General features: G+C 41.0%; 1 protein-coding gene across 1 annotated transcript in view; it reads right to left on the bottom strand.

The window, feature by feature from the left end:
• Positions 1–2,195: 2,195 nt before the first annotated feature.
• NPSR1 (neuropeptide S receptor 1) overlaps positions 2,196–17,631 on the bottom strand; it is a gene marked incomplete at both ends in the record, with an annotated part of 38,559 nt that continues 23,123 nt past the window's right edge. Inside the window, 4 exons of the mRNA XM_010155205.1 lie at positions 2,196–2,272; positions 12,004–12,205; positions 16,889–16,982; positions 17,332–17,435. Coding sequence (XP_010153507.1) covers positions 2,196–2,272; positions 12,004–12,205; positions 16,889–16,982; positions 17,332–17,435 — 477 coding nt within the window. The remainder of the gene's footprint in view (positions 2,273–12,003; positions 12,206–16,888; positions 16,983–17,331; positions 17,436–17,631) is intronic.

Below are 17,631 nucleotides of genomic sequence, written 5' to 3'. Positions count from 1 at the left end.
ACCAGCTGGGAAACCCCTCGGCAGCCGGGACCTGGAGATCTGCAGTTGTTGGAAAAGTCCTGTGTGGTGCATCCACCCATAGATGGGGCTTCAGGAGTCAGCCTGGGGGTCTCCCACTTTTATAACAAACACCTTACGTAAGTCTTTGGCACAAATCGTGTTAACATGCAGACTGTTATGCTCCCATTATCAATCCCACCCAGAACGCTGGCCAGGTGCCCAGGATGAGACCAAGAATCGAGCCACATCCAGTCGGCACACAGTATGATGTTGTCCAGATGTTCGTGTTACTATTTGCAGAGGTGAATAATTATAGAACCAGTAATCAATCATGAGCAGTAATCAGCTATTTTCACAATGACACTCAAAGGCTGAGCCACACAAAATCAAGAGGAGAAATGTAAGCAGAAGACATCTTCCTGGAGTATTGTGACAGCTGAATATTCCTGATGCTTGATACTTAGCCAGGAGCTAATCTGGAGAGAGGTTAGTCGGAAGAACCACTGCCTATGTGCCCAACAGTATCAGTCTAATAAAAACCATGTGCCATCACAGCTACAAAAACGCAACCAGAGTGGTGTTTTAGGAGATATTTTCTGAAAGGAACTGGCAGCTGAAATTAAGAAAACAGAAGAAACAACCTGGCAAAACCAGACTACCTGTTCACTTTTCATTTCAGTCAGAAGGATTTTAAAAGCTGCATACTCCATTCTAAGTAATCTCTTTCTCTTTTTGGTGTTGTGGATAATCAGTCGTGCATTTTACTCTCCATGATGTTGACGCAGTAATGAAATACGAAATGCTGTTAGACTAGCTCTTCAGGGATGAAGTGTGTCTTGAATTGAGAAGCAAATCCTATTCAGTCTCACACCGAGGCCAGTTGATCTTATTTCCTCTGAAGCCACACTGGTGTCTCTGAGTATCAAGTTCTCTGTATTTGAATAACAGTACCAGCATGATTGCAATAATATGCCTGATTTCATTATTAATGTCAATTTGCAGTTCATGTTGCTGGGTCAGAATAATTAGGTTCACTGTAATGAATACACAAGAAGGTGATTTTTTTATCAAAACATTTTTAAACTCTTGTAGTCCAAACTTAAGACTGGAATTTTGATTAATGTAATTGGAAATAAATCTATTTATGTGACTTTTTGCACCTCTTATGAAAACAGCATATCAAGGCTGTATAATTTGTAAGTAAAAAAATGTAAATAAAACTAATGTGGGCTTGTTATCAGTGAAACATCCCATCTAGAAGACTGAAATAAGTCCATACTTAATATTACTAGAAATCACTTTTTGATTTATAGAGCAGAATATACTCATTGGATGAGTGAATAACTTTTTTTTCAAGACTAGCTAATACTGATTGTGTCATGAAAGCAGGATCATTAGAAATCAGTCCTGCCCAAACTTGTCAAAGGAGGAGTAAATCTTAGATTATAGTTGACAGTTGTCAGGTTATGACACAGGGATATCTGAGTATGTGTGACACCACATTAGGACACTTCCTTGTGTGCCAGACATGATCCATGATCCTGCTTCGGGCAAGTACCAGCAACTTGATCCCCATAGTTTGATGAGTTTCCACTCACCACTTGGCTGCACTAACTGGTTGTGCGCTCTTACAGTTATGTCGTAAAACACATCAGCGTAAATGAACCACTTTTCTTCATAACTAATAGGAAAGGCGCCTGGCAAGTGAAGATCTTGAAATGATTTGTGCTCAGATGCTTTGCTAAAATTGATCAGAAGACTCCGAAAATGCTTATGGTCTTGGGGTGGAAAGATCAGCTCATTTTATGGCTTTCCATAGCCAGGAATTTCTGATCTTGAGTAAAACCAGACTTGTCATACAAAAGCACAGCAAAAGACTTAACTAAGTATCTGCTAGAAAAAAAGTTATTCAGGAAATGGGCGAAGTTTGACGAATACGGATTCTAAGTTCTAGTATAATGATTTTTTACCTTTTAGTTATTTTTTATTGTTTCTTTCAAAGGGATTTAGTGTCAAAGAAAGTAAACATTATAGAAAAGAGTTATGAATGAGCAATTACAGATACGCCATTCCCAGTGACGGAAGTTTCTATGATTCTATGATTCTAAGTCAGTCATGACACCACATGTCCTTGGATTTGGGGGAATTGGCTGGATTAGAATTGTAAGACTGGAGACGTGTATACTGAGACTCACCAGGGCAGCTGGTTATGATGACAGCCTGAGCTTTGCTCTTCATCCAGATGGTTCGAATCACAATTGAGTATATGATGCTACAGAAGAGAGAGAGTCATTGACATTATAAGGCACAGTAAGTTTAACTGACATCTAAGTCATTTTTGCTCTATGAATATACTTATCTATGTGTAAGGAGCTCAGAGAGATGACGGGACTTCATAGGAATAATAACAACAACAAAATATGACTCTCCCATTGTTATTTTCAGATCTAAAAGTTTTCACCATGAAACTCATTGTTGTTGTCCTGGCTTTGAACATGTCCGTTCTGAGGTGCAGAGGAATGCAGTGATTTGGCCAAGGTCTTGCAGGCTCGAGCTTGTTGGGGATTTTGGGTTGGCTGAGGCCAAACTTGCCTGGGTACCAACCCCAGGTGGGAGGCACCTCATCCCTGCACAGGGGTGTGCTTGTAGGCTTGGGAGCTGCAAGAAGGATGTTACCCCTAAAATGGGGGAAGCAAGAGGATGGACAAGTTTTGACTGCGTTTTCGCTTCTGGTTTGGTGTTATTCTGTGATTATGAAGCTAGCAAATAAAACAGTACCCTGGGGATGTCGACAGGGGCAAGATCCATGAGAAATGCATTTAGGTACCATGGTGCTCACTTTGAGGTCTCAGGGTCCTGAGACTGAAATCAAGGAGGACAGAAGTATCAGTTAGATGGGAGAGTTAGATTTTTAACAACCAGATCCACCACGATTTCTGTGTTTAGAGGGGAACATACATCTACTTTTAATTAGAGAGATGAAAAGTGCCCTGGTCCACGATGATCTCGCATAGTTATGAAGTTTTCCTAGGTGATAACAAATCTGGAATTCTATTTATGCAATATAGAGTAGGTAAAAATAATTCCTTCAGGCTGACGAGCTGTTTGAACCTACATCCTGGATGAGGATGTTACCTTTTCAGCAGTTTACATAAAAAAAACATACGAGACCTTGCTCTGTCTGCCTTTCCTCCTGCAAGGATACATAACAATCATAGAATGGTTTGGGTTGGAAGGAACCTTAAAGATCACCTAGTTCCAACCCCCCTGCCATGGGCAGGGAACAACACCATGCTTTGGACTGCTGTTTTCCTTTTTGATCTCCTAAGGAAGACAGAAATGATTTCAAAATAGTTCAGCTAATGCACTCAGGTTGCCATGTTTTCCTGATGTAAATACCAAGCACCATAACAGAAGGCCTGGGGCAGCATAACTGTTAATTACCAAAAAACATTTGTGGTGACTCTGTAGAAAAGGTGCAACCAGAGAAATTATTTCTCTTTTTTTTTTTTTTTTTTCTTGAGAGAGACAAAAATGTATCTTACTACCAAGTGGCTTAATTTTATTATCAGAAGAGACATTATACTTATTAGAGCTCTGACTGATATACAAGCCCTTTCTACAGCACCCTCAATTCCGAGGCATGCTTGCAAAGGCAGTATTTATGTGTTTTGGAGGTTTCCTATCTGTAGAAGTCTGAACCATCTGGTTTTCAGGCTCAATAGGTGAGATGTGGAAGTTCAGCGTGCAGTCTGGGCTGTGCAGCAGAGCAGGAGTGTACTTGCCCAGTGAGGGTTTGGCACGCATCTGCGGCGGACCTCTAGCTTGCCTGCCTTAATCCCCTCAAAGGTCCAGCATGGCTCCCAGCTGACTTGAACACTTTCCTTTTATATCCTGGCTTTTCAAGTACCTGTTTATTTATCTTCTGGTGCACTTGAGAGTTCCTTTGTACTTTGTAGTGAACAATGGTGGAAAATTCATGTATCATTTCTCCTTTGATTGTTCCGGTGAATAAGAATGTATAATGATAATTGTTGTCATCTCAAGAAAATTTCCAGCCAGCTCCTAAAAGTCCTGTTTCTATTTTCTCCCTAGCCTGCTGTCTCTAGCCTGACCTTTTTATTTACAGTTGAAACAGTATCCCCGCTGATGCAGACCTGCATGTGTCCATCAGGACTCATTCAGCAGGGCTTAAGCATCAGGACAAATCAGCCTACCTCCCTAGTCAAAATCCTCAGACTCTCTTTGTCTAGCCAAGTGTCACAAGGATTGAATTATGAAGTCAGACTCCTCACTTGCTTTCCCTCCAGCCCCAGAAATCCTGCCCTGTTTGCTGCAGAGCCTGGTAGGAGCATCCCTTTCACCAGGCGCAGTTACAGCAGCTGTCTTCTTCTCTTGGAATTTCACGTATGGGACGACATGCTATTTCATTTGAATCCTTGATTTTTAGAAGTCTAAGGGAAAGTTTAATTCCTGGTTTAATCCAGTGGCTTCTAAAGTGCTGCCAGCATAGTGGATTTGTATTGGTGTTTCTGCCTCTGTTCATCTTTCTTTTTTCTATTGCTGGGTCTACTGGAGCCTTCCTTATCGGGAGGGTAGCAGAGGTGGTATAAAGCTGCTCAGGGTGGGTGTCAGGGAAGATGAGGCACTTGTCATGCTAGGTACACTCCCCAGTGACTCTGTTGCCAGACACACTTATGCCTTTATGCTTTGATCTCTCTGGGACTCCGGATCTTATTAGTGCCTGATCTTTTTTTTTTTTTTTCTTTCCCCCAGCTATGCTGGCACAGAGCTGAGAAACTAGAGTTTCCAGAAATGTGTCACCCAAAGCTTTAGATCATAAGAGGTGTCTGTGTGTGTGTTTCAAAGCCACAACAACAAAAAGAGAGCACTTATGGAACAGAAGTTGTATTTTTCTTACAAGCAAAAAGCAGGTGTTTGTTTTTTTTTTTTTTCAGAATGCATTTGTAGCTTCTTTCTGTAAAAGGTGGTTAGAGGAGGATGGGGAGGTTGGTGACATCTCAAAGTGGGGGAAGAAATTCCCACTTGATGGAAAATGAAGTGGCAGATAAGCAAAGAGTAGCGGGGGACAGATGACAACTGGTAATCAGATGGGCAGGAGGGTGTTCAGCAAGGGTCTGCACTACTCTGACCATATTGTAATCTGTCTCCTTCCTCTTGACATTGTTACTCGCTGCCAAGTTGTAAAAGCACACCATCCACATTGCCACAGACTTTGGTTGACAACACGTGTAGCACGCCTGCATGCTCCTTGCTGTTGTCTCCACTGAAAGCACCAGGAGATTTGATGTATAATTTTTTAGGTCCAGATGATGGGTTTCTTTGTGTCTGTAAGTACGTAGTGCGCTGGTCTTCCAATCCTCGCTGGGGATTCTTGGGCAGTATATAAACATGTGCTGTAGCCACTTGAATGTATATTATGATATTAAAATACTATACGAGTTGTTGTGGCCTGTTATTTGCAGGTGAGAGACTAAAGAATGGGAAGAAATAGCTCAGGTGGAATAGTGAAACTTGTTTGGAAAAACAATCCAAGCATTTTTGAGAAGGAGCTGTTTGGGCTGTGAAGACCACAGGATGGAAAGGACATGTTGCTGTTTTGAAAATGCAGTGGTTTTTTCCTATCCCTCATAGGACGCATGTCTGTAGAGGTGGCAGGAAAATACAAGAATGCAGTTCAGACTATGGATGTAACTCCGCAAGTGAAATTCATTGCATCTCCAAAAGCAATTTAGCTTGATCCAGATTCCGAAGGACTAAGATGCATGTTCACTGTAGCATGTTGTACATTAATGGTGGTGTTTAATTTGACCCCATTGGTAATTACAGCATTCTTTGGCCATGTAACTAACTTATAGTTTGTCATACAAATGCTACTGTGAATAGTCCCATTCCATCTTTATTTTTAATTTCTAGATCACTTTTTTTTTTTGAAAACAAAATGTCTTTTGGTAAACCAATATGTTGGTATTAACAATAATAAGAGTTATTGATCTGTACTCTTTAAACACAGGGTTTTTTATTTAGTTAAATAATTGCAGTACGATAGCATCTCCCCCAGGCTCAGTATTTGGTAGTAAAATGAGCCTCTACCATGGCAAAAAGTACATCTAAGCTTGCTGCTAATTGCTTGTATTTATCATCCAGTGTCGCCTATTGTTCCTTGTACTTTATTTGTGCAAAGTGATGCAGCTGTGGTATGTTTTATAGTAGCTAATAGACAGCACTATGTATCCAAAGACAAAAGGCATATGCAACGTCATCTGAACAAGCCATTGTATTCATGTGTAATGGGTGAGTAGACGGACAGATATTTGAACGTATGTGCCAGATCTAGGCTTGTTTTTATTTAGAAATGGAAATTGCAGGCAAAACCAATTGTGTTTGTTGAATTAAGCTCAAAAAATGACCTTTGGTATTTTTATCAATGGTATTTTTATTCCCGTTATTCGATTTAATTCAGACAAATACCTTTTACTTGATCTATTTTTTATTTCATTGCAATGCCTTATTTTTAGTTCCATTTTATTCCTTTTAGCTGATTCTGGTTTGTTTGTTTGTGTGGGTTTTTTTTTCCCCCTTCTAATTATTTTTCTGCTGCTCCAAAGCAAATGTTCTCTTTGGAGTTTTGATTTTAAACCACAGATAGATATTTTTTCCTCTCGCCTTCAAGATGAACTTTTGCAATTTTTTTAACTTGAATTTGGAATTATATTAGATAAATGTCTATGTATTACATTTATCAGTTAAAATATAGAAAATATATTTGGCAATTGTGAATAACAGTTAAAAAGACTCTGAATTACTGCATACTCAAGTGCCAGAATATAATTATGGTTTGGCACAGAACAGAAACACCGTAGCTCTCTTGTCTCCCCATCACAGGACCTGAGGGGGCCAGGTGCAAACCGTAACACTGTAGAGAGAAGACTGTAATCTTGATTTGACACATTTAACCTCTGCTCAGCAATGCCCCAGAGGCATTCAACTACACACATAGCGTTTGGGCTTTGCTTGGCATATCTTGGTGCAGGAGAAACGGCTTTGGTTATAGCTGATGACACTTGTCCCAGAATATGAGAGAACTAATTACTGCAGGTTGCCTCATTAATTTTTCTGAATTTTCTGGGGTTTGGTAGGTTGACAACATCAACTGCAGAAGAAGTGGTAGATTAGTCTAAGAGGGAAGAACAGGCCAAAGTTTTAAGGGCTGTAAAGAAGAACGTGATTCAGGACCGGTGGCTCTCGCTGACCAACACAGAGACAGTGGGGAGGAGGGGAGCTTTTACATGAAAAGAACAAATATTCTCCCTTTTTCTAGCTCTCAAAGATAATCACACACTTGGGTTAAAAATCTAATTGCAGTTTTTCATTCTCTTTTAATTATTCAGGTTGTGTTCATTTGTATTATAATCAGATATAAAACTTGACACACAACAACAAGCTGTTTGATAACTGATTGCTGATTCTCCAGTCATGAAGAAGTGGTGAGAATAGACCCCCCAAGTATTTAAATCTTTCAGGGCTGTTGCAGTTTTGTTCATAGATTGACTTTTCATATATATATGTTTAAAAATACCCCCAAAACCAAAGATACAGATTGTTGTTTTCTTCTGGCTTGTGTTTTGGCTTGGAATCTGTAGGGTTTGCTCACACCATGTCTGGGGGATTAGCTTGTCGGTGGAAGGGTTTTCCAGACTGAGCATAAGGTTATCGAATAAATTATTCATTTCAGGGGCTGTGGTGTTATGAATAACACAACTCCTGTGGGTTAGTTGAAGGCTGTGTCAGGAACATATGAAATCAGCTCTGCTGAGAGACCTTGGGATGGATGAGAGAAGCTTAAAAGATGACGATACCTGGACTGTAGTAAGTGAAAACTGCTCAGCCAAAGTGTCATATCTAGTGTGGAATTAAGTCCTACACCTGAAAAGTAAAATTTTATCCTTTGTAGGTGCTTCAGATGAACTGCACTAGAAAAAGTGCTGTCATCAGTGAACTGCTTTGCTCTAGAGGTTAGGTTTTCAGCAGATTCAGGCAGCAGAACTAATTAAGAATTAACTCCGCCAGCCAGTGCCCCACATTGCATCAGGCACCTGCCATGAAGCTAAACCAGAGTGCTTTGGCAGGGAAAATAAAGTAGCTGCGCAAACAAAATGAATTATTGCAGAAAAGGTCTTATTCTTCCTCAGTGAGCATGGTGTGTACCTTGGCTTCTGGTTTGTTTATATTCCTGGCTTCTTAGATACCAATCCTTGACTTTTCAGTTGCACATTTATGGATCATCTCTCCATTGTTAAGGCCTTTCTTTTATAACATCTTCAGCAAAAGACCATTAAATTTAAAAAATCACAGAAATGCCTTCCTGTATTTACTGAAAACCACCTCTCATTATTATAATTAATATTTTGACAGAGAAACACACAACTACGGTGTACTTGATCTCTCTCACTCAACTTTCTGGAACAGCAGCTTGTTTGTCATCAAACCTACTGTGTGAACACCTATAGTGGAACAAAACTTTTGCATAAAAATCTAGTCCCTGCAGATATTAACAGCCATTCCCACCATTCTTTGGCTGCAGACTGCTTACCAGAGTATTTATATGCTGCAGCCACATTAGGTGGATTAGCTTTAAACCCTTGGACTGTCAAGAAATTTTGAAGAAATAGATGTCACACCTTGAAGCTATGTTGACAGATGTTTTACAGGTGCATCAGCTGGGAAGTTGCAACCTTCAGTTGTATGCTTGAAACTTGACAAAATGTTCTAAAAAAATAGCCAGTTCCTTCCAAACTGTGTGGTGTTTATTCATAATGTCTTTGCTGACCTTGCTCTGATGGCAATCCTCTTTTTATGTGGTTTTAGACAATCTAATCTCTGTTCTGAAGAAAATAGTATGACTGATAACTAGAAATAAAATGAGCAGAAAAAGTTCCTTCCCTGGCTCACCACCCATCCCTCCTTCCAGTGCCTGGTACCAGTTAGGATCAGTCAAGAATTTGACTTCTGCTGGCAAGGACGTGAAAGCATTTGTGTCAGTGTACACTGAAACCAGGAATGTGTTTTTCGGCAGGCAATGGGCACTGCACTGCCCTGTGACTCCCAAGCTGCTCTTTTAAGTTCCTGTCCTGCCATAAACTTCTCATGTAAAAGTCACGTAGGATTAAAGCCATAAGAATTTTAGGATGCTTAATTCGTGTCTCGGCTGTCAGGGCAATCTCATGAAATGCCAGTTTCATTGACTTTCCCTTTCCCTCATGTCTTCATCGCCTTCTTGCTTCTGGGCATTTACTGTAAAGCCAGTAACAGAGCTGATCTGGTTTGAATATCTTCCTTTGGCAGGGAGGAGGGGAGCATAATGTTAGCAGCTCTGAAAAATCTGTTGCTGTGTAGCTTGCCTTTTCGTGCCAAACAAGTATATATGTCACGTAAAAGGTGTGGCTGATCTGTAGTGGAAAGCATGGAATCTGTAAGTTTGAGTGTGAGAGATGTTTCCCTCACGTGTGGAATGACTGAAAACTGGGCAGGCTATGGGCCTTTTCCCTAAAACACTTAAGATGATGGCTAGAACTTCCTGATTGAGAAAATTCGTAATAAAAATCCTCTCACAGTAAAATGATCCTCAGCCTGTTTTCTAGTGCCATTTCTTTTGTACAGTTAAATTACTTTTTGTCTCATCTGTGTGTATTTATTCTTTTTACTGCTAATGCTGGGCTGCAGATCCATGTTTTTATTTACATAATCCCAAGAATATTTTTTGGTTTATGTAATGCTAGGCTGGTTTTACAGGTAAACAGGTAACATACATATGTTTACAGGTAAACATACATATGATCCTGTGTAGGAAGGAAGAGCAATTGGATAATCTGGACATAGTTCTGGCAGCCCAGAAGGCCAGCCGTATCCTGGGCTGTATCCAGAGAAGTGTGGCCAGCAGGTCGAGGGAGGGGATTCTGCCCCTCTACTCTGCTCTGGTGAGACCCCACCTGGAGTGCTGCGTCCAGCTGTGGAGCCCTCAACATCAGGAGGATATTGACCACTTGGAGCGAGTCCAGAGGAGGCCACAAAGATGATCAGAGGGCTGGAGCCACTCTGCTATGGGGACAGGCTGCGAGAACTGGGCTTGTGCAGCCTGGAGAAGAGGAGGCTCCGAGGAGACCTCATTGCAGCTTTCCAGTATCTGAAGGGGGCCTACAAGGGTGCTGGGAGAGGACTTTTTACAAGGGCCTGTAGTGACAGGACAAGGGGTAACGGGTTTAAATTGAAAGCGGGGAGGTTTAGATTGGATATCAGGAAGAAGTTCTTCCCAGAGAGGGTGGTGAGGCACTGGCACAGGTTGCCCAGAGAAGCTGTGGATGCCCCATCCCTGGAAGTGTTCAAGGCCAGGCTGGATGTGGCTCTGAGCAACCTGGTCTAGTGGAAGGTGTCCCTGCCCATGGCAGGGGGGGTGGAACTAGATGATCCTTAAGGTCCCTTCCAACCCTAACCATTCTATGATTCTATGATTCTTCTCAATTTCTGTTATGTCTTTTCTTCAAGTAGAACTACTCATGATTTTGTTTGCATATCTGTTCAATCAGGCACAAAAATGGAAGTATTCCCAAACTGATATGTTGCAAGTAAAGTACAGATACTGTCCCTTCTCTCTAGGGATGAAAATTGGTCAGCTAAAATGTCAAAAAGTCAGCTAAATGAGTTGGAGCACCACGATTTCCATGCTCCCATGGTGTTGGTTCTACCAGAGATAAACATGTTTCCATTAGAAGGTGCAGAACCTGAACTCTGTGATTGAACAGTGAGAAAGTCAAGGCACAGCTAAACTGGAAAGCAACTAAAACCACAACATGGTCATTGCTATTTAGCTTATGTAGCCAATCCTGCCATCATCTAGAAAAGATCAGCCCCTCTCCCCTCCTGCTCTAACCTGGGGTGCTAATGAGCAGGAAGCTACCGAGATTCATGATTCATCACCTGCTGGAAAAGCAGATGGACCATGAGAGATGTCCAAGGGACATGTAAAGGTAGCTCCTCTCACAGCCCAAACAGCATGGCACCAAATTATAGAGAGCAAAAGGAGTCCCAGCAAGTCCTCTTTGCCACTAAGAAGAGGCTGACACCAAGAGATCCTATTGTAACCATGCTACTGAAAGAGAATAAAAGGGAAAGAAAGGCAAGAAATACATCTGGGCTCAGAGAACCAGTTACTGCCACCAGCAGCCTTTCAAGGTGGTTAAGAAACCTCCTTCCTCCTCCACACCAGTGTTTGACTGCTTCTTTGCATTACTAGCTACTCATGGGTAGATAATTTCTGTTTAACAGTCGCTAAAGGCAGGACCCCAGAGGGAGGCAATAGATTTCACTCATCACCAAGCACAGTCTAGGAAATATAATTGACCTTAGTTTAAAAACAGATTCTGCTGCAGATCATCTTTTCAATTTTGGGCAAATCAGTCTCAGATATTTGCAACTCAGGTTTCTCATTACAAAATGGGATGAATTTAATTTGTTCAGTTTTTTTAAGTATGGTTGGCGGCTTCAAACACTTTGAGATTTTTTTCTGATCCTGGTCAAGAAACACTCTTCTACTACTCTGAAGCTTGAGAGCACTTTAAGTTAATTTTACTTTAATTAGCATTAAGTATGGTTTCCTGTTCTTTTATTAAAACTAAATTTTGTCATATTAGCTAGACATTCTTACTGGATTTATAAAGCTATGTTTCAAGCCTGAATCTGCAGAGATAAGTGGACACATTTAGAGATTCAGTCTTTTTTCAGAGAAAATATTTCTGTCTGTTAGTACTGCACAGAGAACACCCAGGGGCAAGTACAGCGACCCATGCATTATGTGGTAAAAAGCATAACAGCTATAAGGCAGGTGCGGAAATGAAATTGTAAAGAATGAATAGAAATTAAAGCATTAAGCTGATTGCACACTTGACAGCTTTCACCACGTGCTTGCTGACTGCGGTTCAAGCTTACCTGATAATGATCAGGGGAATGAAGTACACCAGGAAAGCCACCACCGTCATGTAGGGTATCCAGTAGGAGTCATCAGGCCAGAGAGCCCAGCACTGCACTTCCCCATTGGAGAGCTGCCGTTTCCCAAAAATAATCAGAGTCGGTATGGAAAACAGGAAAGAGAGACTCCAAGCCACTCCAATGAGAACTTTGGCCTGTTTTTCTGTGCAAGAGTCAAACACACAGTGTTAACAGGTGTGCTGGTGTGACTGTCCCCTTGTAGCAGTAGTGGTAGAAATGCAGGAGGAGGAGGAGGAAACAGTGGAGAAGGGAATTTTGGGCTGCAGCTGGCTGATGCTCAAAAGACTGCAAAGGAGAATGGGGATTCCACCTCTTTCTCACGATAAAAAGCCATGTTGTTATGGGTTTGTATTTTACATGTCTTAGTTAAAGATGCTAAGGGCCCACTGAAAAGCTATGAGGAAGGCAGTGGTCAGGGTCAGCATGGCAGAAAAACGAGATGTAAATGGTCCCTCTGCACCACCACGACAGCGTCACGAATGAATGCAAAGGACCACAGGCCTGCCTTTCTGCACACTCTTGCCCTGGCACAGCAAAGCAGAGGTCAGTAGAACAGAGACAGAAAAGAAGAAGGAGACCTTGTGCTACAGTTAACGGAGGAAGGCTGAGACTGGGAAGGGTTACTTAAAACATAAACTGGGTTGGAGCGTACTGGATGTACTGGCAGGAGAAATGGGCTCCTTGGAATGAAAACTAAACATTTTGATGCACATTGACATCAGAAAGGTTGCAAAACATTTCCTATCAGGAAAGAGAAAGTGCCTCCGTTAAGGATCTGAACAAAATTACGCACCCAGCCGCCTTTAATTCCAGCTGCAGCTTTATTGCCCCAAAAGAAACGTGGTCCTGGAGACCACGGGCATCTCCTGCTGTTCTCTGCACCATGGCAGGGACCAAGCGCAGCTCCTCTTGATGGGCACGTACCCAAGCCATGCCAAGGGTGGACTGTTAACCATGATGATGGTGGGCTGGTGCTCAAGTGCTCAGCCCTGTTTTATCTGCCACAACCGGCACTGACTAGGAGATCCTGCTGGATCTCATGGTGAAGATCAGGAGCTGAAGGATCCCAAAACATGGGTCAGACCTTCCTCTTGGCTTCTGGCCTCCTGTGTTACCAAGTAGGGAAAACTGTTGGGAAAACCAATGATGCCTGGAGCACCCATGGAATTTTGTAAAAATCAAAGGGATGGAGCAAGCAGCTCCAAGGCTTTCATATTCACAAATATGCATTTTCTGGCTAAAATCCAGGTAGCTCTAGCTAAAAAGTGTGGGGAAAAAAGGGCTGATCTGAGGAGTACCAGTAATTCTCAGAAGCAGTTATTCCTTCTGAGTGAGATTGCTGGAGGAACAGATGGGGACAGAGTTTTTGATCTGGCAATCTTTGGTGTCGAAATACTTTATTGTCCTACAAAAGGTTGTGTGTCTAAGAGAGGTTCACTTTAAATTATGCATACCAAGAAGAAAGTCTTTTCTCCTTGATGCTCAAAAAGCAATATGAAAGCATGTGGGAGAAACATTCAAAAAGTAATTTTGTGCTTTATAAAACATCAGTTGCAAATATTCACTTATCCTGCTCATTTTTAAATGCTACCTACGTTCAGCAAAATAGTCTTGCTAATCTAGGGCTTAAGGGAACTCTGATGACATCAGTGTGAGAGGGTTAGATTAAGTCTATAAATATTGCACAGGCAAAGGAGATCTGTAAAGTTTCCCAAAGCTTAACAGAATAAACTTAGCAAAAGAATATTAAGAGTAACTTTCACAAAATATGTCCTGACAGAAAGGGCTTTTCAGCTGTGAGCTAGCTACTTAAACTACACACATACAAGCCTCAGTGGGGCCCATATGTCTGTTTCTAAGGGGAAAAGATCATGCTTGGGTAATACACTTTCTTTTCACTGTGTAACGATGTCCTTAATTTGAAGAGAAGTAGGCAAGTTGGGTTGGGCAAGAGTGGTATTTTGTCTTTGTGTTTTATAAAACATTACCTGCAATGTTAATTTAATCTTGTTTTTAAATGTCTCTCATGTTTGGTAGAATATAGCCTTGCTAGTCTAAAGGGCTCTGCAGGGCACTGATGACATCAAGGTAAGTAGATTTTTGGTTTTTCTGAGTAATGTTAGTTGGCTGCCTCACAAACAGGGGGTTTTAATGTTGTTTTTTGTAAATGTTCTAATATGCTCTAAATGCCAGCAAATCATCAATTATAAATGGAATCAAATAAATAGCAGCTTTTGAAATATTATATTCTATTCAGCCAGTCTCAGTATTTTCCTTTAAAACCAATATTGCTCTTTAAATGGAGAGTTTTTCATACTGGGGTGGTCAAGACTAACACCCAGGGTTGGAGCAGGAGTCTCACTCGTGAGCTCTGGGACTGGGTCTCCTAAAGGACATTTCATGGCACCATCCCCTTTGCTCTGCTTCAGCATCCGGGTGCTGCAACGGTGGGTTTGTGCACTTCTGCCTGCTCCCAGCAACAGACGATGGGGGACCCTCTTGGGAGGAGTTTTGATCCTTTCTGCCATACACAGCAGTGTTATGCAATCCTTCTATAAAGCAAGTGCCATTTTAAAAATAGGTTTTAAATCCAAAGAGAAAGCTGTTCCAGAATCTCATTGATCTGCTGGACCTTAGCATCATTGGCAGCACAAGGCCATGCAAGGGACAATGTGCACCTACTCGGGTTTTGTCTTTTACTTAAGCAGTTCTATTGTTGCCTGCTGTGTAGTTTGTGTACTGCTTGCATATGTCTTTTCAATATAGTGAAATATTTATAAAATATCTTCTGATGTAACTTCTCAGTTTTTTCTCTTTCCTATCTTTATTTTATGATTTTTTTAATGACCACTTTGGTTATTGGATTAGGTGCCTCATACAGTAAAAGCATGAGGATTGCAATATATAATTCTTCCACATCCTTCACTTTCTGTGGTCATTTATGTATCTGCAAAGTGAGTTTAAAATATGTAACTCCTGAAGTTTGTTTTCTTAGAAACCATGCAAATGTTTTTTAGCATGACTTAAGGCTAGTAACTAAACCACGATTAAAAAAAAAAAAAGATTTTTTGAAAGCAAAATCTATTTTTTTTTTCCCCCAAATGATATTTCAAGGCCACATGGAAACATAATTTTAAAAATTGTTAAGGAGAAACAACCGTTCTGTTTCTTGATTGAACGATTCTGGGGGGATCAGTGTTTCAGTTTGGAAAGAAATTTGCCACAAGTTGACTCAGAACTGGTTTTAAAGTCTCTCTGTGTCATTACTAATGACAAAGTTTGGTAAATCTCTCTGTTCTCTGCCTGCAGAATAGCTAAGAGAGCATTTCAAAAGCTCACCACACCTCTGCTAGGAATAGGTAGGTGCAAAAGGTGAATATTGATGTGTGTACCAGAAGTTGCTATGGTAAATATACCTCCCTAGAGAATTCTCTTATGTTTACAGCTGCCTCCTTTTTCCCTTTGAAAATAGTCTTTGATTGACCATCAGTGTGTAGCCAGCCCTTGCCAGAGGCAGGTGGGCTTTGCCAGAATTCTCTCTGATCATGGCCTTTCACCCCCCTGAGCTGCACCCAGCTGATGGCTCTGCTGCCCTCGGCTGGGCGCAATGTCTGCTCTTCACCAGCCTTAGAAAGAAAAGAAAAAATTATATGAGCACCATGAGGTGGTTTGGTTGGTTTTTTCTCAACTTCAAAGTCATTTGCAAAGATGAACCACAGAATTCTTTACTAAGCCCAGGCAGTAATTTAACAAGTGCTGCTTTTCCTGTACCATGTATGAAGAGCAAATGTCAGTGAGCCTGTCTCACATCTGCCCTGCTCAGCTGATGGTCGATGCTTCAGGTGATTTATGACCCCTCCCAAGCCTGTCTCAACGTCGGCAGGAGCTGCAGAGTTTCCCAAAGCCTGCATCCCAAACCCTGCTGAGAAAACCTTCATATCGACCACTCTGGTCTGAAAAAGTTGATCTGCATGCCATGGAATATGAGGCTAAATTTCACAAAGTATTTGAAGTTTTCAGACCTTAATATCTGTCAAAGCTGCACCACTGCCTGGGCTGTGATTGATTCATAGGTTTTTAAGGCCAGAAAGGACCATTAATCTGATCCCCTGAATAGATCAGGCTGTCAAAAGTCATCATTACTCCAAAAACAAGAACGATATTTGAGTCTCATTAAAATACATCCTCTGGATCTCATGGTTCTTGTAACTGTTCCCCTTCCTCCCCACCTGCTATTTCTGTTTATTCACTCAGTGCGACATGCTTAGCGTCTCAGTTTAGGCTCTGTAGGAAGGAAATCATGTTCTTTAAATTGCACTGATAAGCAGCCAGGATATATTTGTGTGCTGTAAAAATAACAAATAGAAGAAATGACAAGAAACAATAGATATCCAAACTTACATGCTATAGCTTTTGAAGTTCTCTTATCAAACTATTGTATGACTTTTCAATACTACACTGTCTATCCAAGATATTTTTTAGTGTGAATAAATAGACAATACAGCTGTTGCAGTTCCTAGAGTAAGTGCAGTTCTACGAGGGATAGCTTTTGCCCAAAATAACCTTCTCAAAATGCTGGAAGATAATGAAATCCTCTATACCTTTTAAAATGTCATTTCATTCTTTGCTAACACAATGCTTATAAAAACTGCTGAGGGCTAAGTGAGGCTTAATATATCTCGAAACTACAGCTCCTTTGTCATTTAGAAAACTGTAACAGAGTCCAAATTTATAAATAATTCATGGCAAAAAGGTCATGAATTTTGAAACTAAAAAACTTTCCAATAACATCCATAGCAATAGCAAGGTACAGAAATTCTCCTACCTCCTTGCAAGAACTTCATTGGGTAAACTATGGCATGATACCGGTCTATGCTGAGTGACACGAGGACGTAAGTTGAGGCGTAGAGAAGGACCACCTGGGGCAGAAGGTATATGAGGCAGCAGTTGAGACACATTTATTGCAGAAAATAATGTCAGAAAGAACATTGAACTAAGAATATTTGGAAACTTTTACTGGAGGAAAAAAAAAGGAAAATAAAAAAAACCTTTGTATTTTCACCCAGATATTTTTCCTTCGTCTTGTTTACAAAATTTAAAATATTTCATATGTTTTAATTAAAAGGTTTCAGCTTTAAACGAACACTAAGCATTTAGCACTTCTGATGCTACAAAAATGTCTGTACAGCATTTTTATCAGGGGTTATTCCCATGGGGACACGAAGCCATGCGAGCTTGGGCATACAGGGGAGCACAAGGTTTCTATACCTGGAAATAACGAACAACTCTGCAAACGATATCAGGAGCCATGAAATCTCCAGTGTAGCGCCAAATTATGTCCGTCATTATGTTTATGAGTCCGGTGAATGAATCTGCAGAGAAAATTAACTGAAGAAGTATTAAATGAAGTGAACACGTGACGGCAGGTGTGACCCTGTGGATGTACCAGCTCCCCCAGTCTTGAGTGCAGCCATGCCATGACCAATCAGTCCAGGATGCTAGGGGAGCTGGGAAGCCCTCAGAAAACATTTGAAGTTTTGTGTGCTTATTTTCTTTTCATTTAAAGCC

This window comes from Eurypyga helias, unplaced genomic scaffold, assembly GCF_000690775.1.
Source record: "Eurypyga helias isolate BGI_N326 unplaced genomic scaffold, ASM69077v1 scaffold6197, whole genome shotgun sequence".
In the NCBI taxonomy this organism is placed as follows: Eukaryota; Metazoa; Chordata; class Aves; order Eurypygiformes; family Eurypygidae; genus Eurypyga; species Eurypyga helias.
This window is presented reverse-complemented; position numbering and strand designations above follow the sequence as displayed.